This window comes from Geospiza fortis, unplaced genomic scaffold, assembly GCF_000277835.1.
Source record: "Geospiza fortis unplaced genomic scaffold, GeoFor_1.0 scaffold237, whole genome shotgun sequence".
NCBI lineage: Eukaryota > Metazoa > Chordata > Aves > Passeriformes > Thraupidae > Geospiza > Geospiza fortis.
The window spans coordinates 2,318-10,368 of NW_005054319.1; the positions used below are offsets into that span (position 1 = coordinate 2,318).

The 8,051-nt window shown below is 45.6% G+C and overlaps 1 protein-coding gene across 1 annotated transcript in view; it reads right to left on the minus strand.

The window, feature by feature from the left end:
• Positions 1–339: 339 nt before the first annotated feature.
• The window catches only part of TMEM11 (transmembrane protein 11), a 13,821-nt gene continuing 6,109 nt past the window's right edge, over positions 340–8,051 (minus strand). The window contains exons 2-3 of the mRNA XM_031056506.1: positions 1,497–1,516; positions 340–1,408 (exon numbers count right to left, since the gene is read on the minus strand). Of these exons, the coding sequence (XP_030912366.1) occupies positions 756–1,408; positions 1,497–1,516 (673 nt within the window). The 3' untranslated portion in view covers positions 340–755. The remainder of the gene's footprint in view (positions 1,409–1,496; positions 1,517–8,051) is intronic.

The window sequence follows — 8,051 nt, forward strand, 5'->3', positions numbered from 1 at the left end:
GCTTCCCACTCCAAGAACAAGATTTTGAGTTTAGAGCTAAAAAATGGAATAATGCACAGGACTGAATTCTAAGATTTCAGGTAACAGTTACAAGGTGCACTCGTGTGGATGCCTTGCAGCAGGAGCAAGCAGCTCCTGTGTTCCAGGCAAAAGCAGTGGAATTGTGTGGTCAGGGCACAGCACAAAGGTAGGACAGGTAGACTCCCACCTTGGCAGCCCCCAAGGCATTTCAGAGATGTATCCACCTTAGGAAGAACTTGTACAAGAACTGAGCAGAATATGCTTGTACCTGGACACTTCAAGTGATATCACTTTGATAACAGTGACAAGAGAGCGAGAGCATTTGAAATTCTCATCCTTTAATGGTCAATGATAACTTCTGGCTGGTTCTGTGTAATACAATTAAACAATATACTTAAATGTTTCCCAAAAAAAAAAAAGAAAAAAAAAGGGAAAAAAAAAGAAAGCAGCTCTCACACCCCTTCTTTCTATTGCTTTCTTTCACTGACATTCTGCTGCTGGATTGGACTCCCCTGGCCTAACATACGGATCTCAAGTCACCACACATCCACATCTCAAGTGTAACGAAGAGCTGAAAAACCTTGGTGCACCAGTGATACGTTATCTGAAAAATAACAGCTCTATCAAACCAAATCCTTCCCAGTCTCCACCGCTTCTCAAAGAGGAAAAACAAAATGTTACTGTGGGAGTCTTAATACACTTGTCTTTGTGGGTTTCTCTCTTCCCTGCTGAAGTCATACAGCATAGAGTTCATAGATCTTCTTTACACAGTACACCAGGGCAGCGAGTGCTATCGTGTTGTGCAGTCTCTTTCTGTGCAGGTCGTCCTTCCTCACCAGCACCACGGGAGTGGACGAGGTGAGCGTATGCAGGGGCAGGCGCGAAAGTTTATAGGCATCGTACTCCACCTGGTACTTGCAGCAGGGATCAAACTGCCACGAGATCCCGTACAGGGTGCAGCAAGCCACGCTCAGCACTCCAGCAGGCAGGGAGATGTAGTGAGAATAATCTACGGGCAGTGCCAGGGGGGTGAAGAGGCAGGTGGTGCCTGCCAGCACGGCTGTTTTGTGCAGGCAGTTCCCCACGGTGATCCAGCGCGCCGTCTCGTCCCCGATGCGCGTGGGCTCGATCACGATGTACTTGTACTGCGCCTCCAGCGCCTGCTCCAGCTCGTACTCAAACTGGTCCTGAGCGTTCTCCCCGTTGTAGATCTCGTGCACAATGTAACAGTCCGTGGAGGACAAGGTCACCCTGGTGAGGGGAAATGAAGAATTAAAACTACAGGGCTGAAGGACGGGCTGTTCACCCACCCGGATGGGAGAGCGGGACAGAAGTGCCCCAAGTGAGGGCAGCCCCTCAAGGTCACGGCCTGTTTCACAACCAGCAGCTTCTCAACTCAAGCTTCATTTCACATCAGCTGATTACTCCTGCTGTACACTAATTCATCCCAAAAGAAGGCAACGTATTTTTCTTACCTTTTCCTAACTTGGAGGATCTAGAACAATTTGCGAAATAGGGTCTTGTAGCAGTCCTGAAATGGTTTCTCACACTGATACCCAAGCAGAAATGTCACTCGCACCTTAGTGACCACAACACATCACTGAACAAACCCCACAGACTTCAGGAGCTTTCACAGAAACCAAGACAAGCCAGATCACTGATCAGGAGGACACGCTGCTCTGAGAGGTTTGGAGAGAGGAAGCATCTCCAGATGAATACATTTGCCTTCTGATGCAATTTTGCTATTTAGTCCTCCATATTAACACAGCCTAGTAAATCCATGGTAAGTCCAACAAGGACGGCCAAGGAACACTGCTGAAAGGGAAGGTGAAGAAGACAGCAGAGCATTGAGTTTGCAGCTTCACTCCCTCTCCTGAAGTGGGATGCAGCAAAGCAAGACATGAACAAATTTTTAACCCAGGCACTGCTCAAACAGTGAAGAAAGAGCTGCTCACTTCACCTGGGAGCACATTTCCTACTCCAGGGATTGAGGGAACTTGTATTAGAGCAGCAGCTTTCAGCTACTTAATGTCACATCAATTTCCACCTTCCCTCCACCCCCTTCACCACATCACCTTATATCTGCAGCTACATTCATGTACAAACTGCTAAGAAATAGGATTATGACTGTTCACCTGCTCTGACAAAGGGTAAAAACCTGTCCATCAGAACCAGGCAAAATCCTCCCTTCTATGCAGAAATGAATATTTCTGGCATACTTGTGCTTAACCAGAGCAAAACTGAGCACGTGGCCTAGCAAAGATAAAAATATCTAGCAGATTCCTTTAGCAGAAGGAGAACAAATCGCACATCTGACCTAATCACAGCAGACAAAACAGCCTCATCCCAACAGCATTCAGACCCCTGTGATATCAGGAGGAACACACTGCTGATGTGGAGAACAGAACGAGCACTTTTTGCTCCATTAGTGCAGTGGTACTTATGTGCATGCACTGGAAAATAAGGGAGAAAAATACACATTCACAAGCTGCTGTTGCCAAACATTATCCTTAATGTGCAGCTCCACTCAGGCTGCACAGGGGATTGAGCAGTGGCCAGCTGTAATCAAGAATATTGTTAAATTACAAGCTGTTGCAGACATGGCTGGGTTTGTAACAGCAGCAAACATCAACCAGCAGGACCTGAGAGGCACCAGCCTCTCCCAAAGCAGAGTCATAAGCAGTTTCATTAAAAGTCCAGCTGGAATTTATATAACCTGCAAGGAAAACTCAACTTACAATGTAGTTATTGAGTTCTTGCAGTACATTTGCCCCTTGGCCTGTTCATGGGTAGAAAGAAAAATAAAATTCCAGCTTAATTCTGTGCATGCTGGGGGGCTTCTTTAGGGCAATGAGTTGTCAGACATTGTTGGGAAAATTACCATTAACCCTTTCAGCACAGGATGTGGTGGGCTCTGATGTTCTGCAGTGAATTGAGAGGTATTTAGAGAAAAAAATTTAGGAACAGGATCTATATAAGGAATTTCTAACAAGAAACCAGTTAAGCAGGTGTTACACTGACACCAAGGACACAGCTGGTCATGGTTTCTGCCAAGGATTCTTTTCCCTGATAACAGCTGCTCCAAGTGCAGCTTCTTCCAAATCAAAAATTCCAGTTTCATTGCAAAAGACATATAGAGGCTTAAGGTAACTGCACACCACCACCCATGACTCTGTGAAACCACTTGCTAAGGCATAATGACTTCATAGAAAAGCTATTGCTGAAAGGCATTTTCAAGCTGGAAGCCAACCCAGTGCTAACACAACTCTCCAGACAAAATTAATATTTCCAACAAGGAGCACTTTCAGTGTTTTGTAATACCTAGGAACATGCAGATGGGTGGGCAAAACAGAGAGACAGAATCCAAATTCAACAGAGAACTTCCCAGAGGCTTAGGCACAGCACAGTTGTCATCCCATATCTCCCTGTCATCACTGGGAAAACAGGGATGAAGTGAGGCCATTCCTTCCCTGCCTGTACAAGAGCCATGGGAACTGAGCTTCTAACTCTAGAATTCAGTATCTACATGGGATTTCTCCAGGCTCAGCACCAGGACAGGTGGCACTAACCCAATCAGCCTCGTTTCTCCTTGCTCAGCTCTTGCCTGTTCTTCCCTCTGAACACCCCTTTTTTTCCTTTCACCAGCTCTGCACAACAGACTGGCCAGAGGCAGCACTGTCCATCTGCCCTGGAATTTTCTGGCTTGCCAGGCTCTGGGGCTTTATAACAATAAAGTTGAGAAAAGCACATGCTTTTTTTTTTTTTTTTTTTGGCCTCAAATGCCAAAACAAGCAGAATTTAAAGTATGTTCTGCTGGGAAAAATAAAAATTTATTGGGAACTGAACAACACAAAGGCTCCATCCCTGAAAGAGTCTGCCCCCCAACTGTGCTGTTTCTCCAAATGAGTCCTCTAAAATCAGAATAAATCTCTATCATAGTGCTGAAGCTGCAAATGGCAAAACAGCCAATCCAAAAAAGATACCTGCTTAAATAGGACATGTGGAGAGTCAGCAAGGCAGGCAGCAAGTCTCAATTTCTGCACAGAGAAGTGGGGTATCAGGTATTATTTCCACAGAAGAACTGGCTGCCCCTGGAGCATAGAAAGCTGAAAACTGTTTGGATTTCAGATGATACAGAAAGAGACACAGATGTGTGGGCTTGAGGAGGTTTCAGCTGAGGACTTCACAGAGACAACTCTCCTGACACAGCCTTTCCACTGAACACAGCAGCTGCACACCAACAAATCCAGTCAAAGCAACTGCATTTGCTCAAACACTGGAGTGGAGTTTGCCTTTTGGAGCTTGTCACCCACCCTGGCCATGACAAACACAACTGCAGAGCTCTGCAAGAACTCTGAGCTAGCATCCACCACTTATCAAGTGTGGGGATCTGATACAAACTCCATTTTACTTGAAAGAATACTAAATAACCAGAGAGCACCTAATGCCAGAAGACATAAATTGCTGCCAGGTGTTCAGAAGCCTGATAGGCTGTTTACCAGACGGACCAAAGCCTAAAAGCAGTTGTTAATATTATTCAATCAAATTATTTTCCAGGCCTTGTCTCCCCACTCCAAATAAGAGGGCACAGTTAAAATGTTGTAGAGCAGTTCTGTAGGAAATAGTTCTAGGCCTTATATCCAAATATTTGTTCTACTGCAGCTTCAGGCATTCTATATTTGAGAACTTTCAGTGTCTCATTCCTGGTGCTGAATGAATGCCTGGATGGGAGGATGTGACAGAACTCTCAGCTATTCAGCACAGCAAGATGTAGATCACTTAAAACTCAACGATGTCAAATTTTGGTATTGCCAAAGTTAAAAATAAGGAATCCATTGTTAACAGAGCTGCAGCAGCAGGAGGGGCAGAAGTGTCTGCTAGCTATAGAGCAAGCTTCAAATTACATTTGGATTGTCTTCCTAACATGGGAATATGGGAGAGCACCAGGAGAGGGTGAACAATAGCAGCTCCAGCAGTTCATCAAATCCTGAAATGGTTTGGGTTGCAAGGAACCTCAAAGCCCATTCAGTTCCACCCCCTGCCATGGGCAGGGACACCTTCCACTGTCCCAGGTTGCTCCAAGCCCTGTCCAACCCCGCCTTGGACACTTCCAGGGATCCAGGGGCAGCCACAACTTCTCTGGGAATCTGTGCCAGGGCCTCACCACCATCACAGGGAAGAATGAAGTTCCAGTCCTCAGAGCAGTTCCATTTCTCTGCCTCCACCTTTGGAAGCAGGCTCCTGAAAACAGCAGTCTGCCTGGTAAATGGAAATTTCAGTTGGATAGTCTTTATGGATGAAGAAATAAGTAACATTCCAAAGAGGAGGCACAATGTCACTCCATGCTTTGCCAGGTGCCAAGTGGCAAAAGCAGAAACAAAGGAAGAGAGCACTGAGAACAAGGCAGGGGAAAACATCCTGGGAGAACCCTCAGCATCCTCCTACCACTGCCCACCTGCAGGGAGAAGGACTGAGCCTCCTGAGTTTGTTGCCTTCAGCCTAATGGCACCTGCCAGACAGACTTTTTTGGTGAGGGTTTCAAGTTATCCAACTATCTCAGTTCTGCAAATGCTCAAAATCACACTTGGAAACAATCTTAAGCTGCACAAGTACAGTTCTGGACAAAAATAAAAGTTCTTTTGAGCCCCTCCCATAACATGCAGGTCAAGTTTTGGTAAAGTTTTCTTTCCTGGGCAGGAGTTTTGCTCAGAGCACCAAACAATCAGATTAACTGAAAATGGAGACCAGTTTGATAAGTAGTTAAAAAAATTAGAAGGGAGAAGCTTGCAGCAGTGTGATAACACTTGGTCACAAACAGCACACACAGCCCAGCTCAGCAGTGCAAGAGGGGTTTCGTGCTGGCTCTCCAAGAAAAAGGACATTACAGATGGGCCAGAGCATGTCTGGGAGCGTTGCTGGCATCTCAGGCAGGCTGGAGGAAGTCAAGGGTCAAGGCATGACAAATCCAAACACTAAACTTCCCTCCCTCCAACATAAATCCTTCCTGAAATTTAATTTAATTTCAAGATTAAGAAATGAGCTGTGGCCTGGCTTTAATTCTCAGTGGAAATATTCCACCTCCCAGTCACATTCCCCAGTGTATGTTTCTACTCAGGATACGGTGCACAGAAAGCACTAACACATCCCACCCTAAACACCTGGAGAATTGTTTCTCTGCTGAAGGTCCTCACAATCCACCAGGCTCAAGCCCTAAGCCAGAGCTGTCAGGCCTGGGGCTTTAAGAAGGGCACTCAAGCAGAGGAAGAACAGGAAATAGAGAGCAATAAAGCAAGACTTGAATTCAAAAGATGCACCTTTAATTCAAATAGGAAAAAGGACAGGAGAACATTGGGAAGCTCTTCAAGCAGCTTTAGGGAGGGACAGCATTACCTGAACTCTAAGGAAAACATCACCAGACCATTACAACAAATCCAGCCCCAGACAACAAGGAGGTGTCAATTTTAAGTCAACTAATGATTAGCCAGGCTGATGGAAATAGGTCAATCATTGCTGCAAGCAGAGCACCAGAAATCTGAGCAGGGCAGGCAGCGAAAGGGGAGCTCTGTGAGGGCACAGAGCAGCCAGGGCAGGCAGTGCTGATGACATGGAAGCTGTTCTTTCCAGAGTTTGTCAGAACATCTCCCAGGGGAACAAACGACACGCTGTCCACTGCTCTGGTGGGCACCAGGCTGCCTTTTATACAAAAACACCCAGCACAATCCTGTGTCTGTTCTGTATGAGAAAGTTGTTTTGGTCTACAGATTAACAATTCCCTTTAGACAGGCTCCATTAAAGAGTCTATCCAGAATGAAGAAAAACAAATATTTAGTTGGTTCCCTTCAGTGTTTTTGGTTATTTTGTTTAACATTGTTATTTCACCACCAGAGCCAGCTGGAGTTCACAGTCAACATCCTTTGAAATTAATGTCCTTACATTCACTCTGAGCAAGGAAAGCACTTTTTCACCAATTATAGCTTTCTCAGTATCAACAAAGTCACTTATGAAGGGACTCAGTCTCCACAGATATGCTCGTCTATTTTTTTTTTAATAATTTTAAATGAAAGCTGCTGTAGTCTCGCAGCAGACAGGATTTTATTCAGTACTGAGTCTCCTCACACCACCTCCGACACACAGATGCCTTTTAGAGCGGCTGGCTGACAACTACAAACCCTCCTTGAAACAGCTCAGCTACCAGGAAAACTGGATCAGCACATTCAGTTCAAAGGAACGTGTCTTTGGACAAGAATCCTGCCCAGAGTAAGAAAACTGTACTCAGCCTATAAAAAGCACATGTCATCATGTGATGACATCAGGTCTGTCAGCGCTGCCTTTGCTCAACCGGTGCTGCAGCAGCCTGGCAAGACAGGCAGGGGTGGTTTGGGATCAGCCACCGAGGGACAGGCAGAGGCCCAGTCATGCACAGCTCCTGCTCTGCAGCTGCCAGGAAGGAGCAGCACCTCGCTGACATCACCCAGCACCTCTTGGAATTATCCTCCTGTCACGTTTGTCCAGGGTGACACCTAAAGAACCACCAGCTTTTGATGGAGATTGTGAAACGCTGCTCAGGGGAGGATGTGCTGTTCTGTTCTCTTCCATACCCTTCTCACTGGCAAAGGAAAAATAATAAATGCAGCAGGTTCATGGAGTGACTCGTGTTTAGGAATATTTTTGATCATAAGATCAAGAGCAATCACAGCTTTGAAAGAAGATCACCTCAAACAACAATTAGATTATTGTACAGGTTACAGATGAAGTTACACAGTAACAACTCACTTTTAAGTCTGCATCAATTTTCACCCTGGAAGAATAATTGAAGTTATTAAGTGTTCTTTTCCATATTCTGTTTCTTCCCTGCTGCTGGGAGGACACGTCTGCCACATGAAAACTCCACACCTCCCATGCTGGGGCAGTGCCAGCACAGGGTGCAGACAGTTTTACCACTGTGGTATTCTTAGCTGTTTATTTAAACCACGCTGATGCAGGAATTCCATTGGCCCTTCCAGTTCAATTACTTTTGAATTCCCTGAACA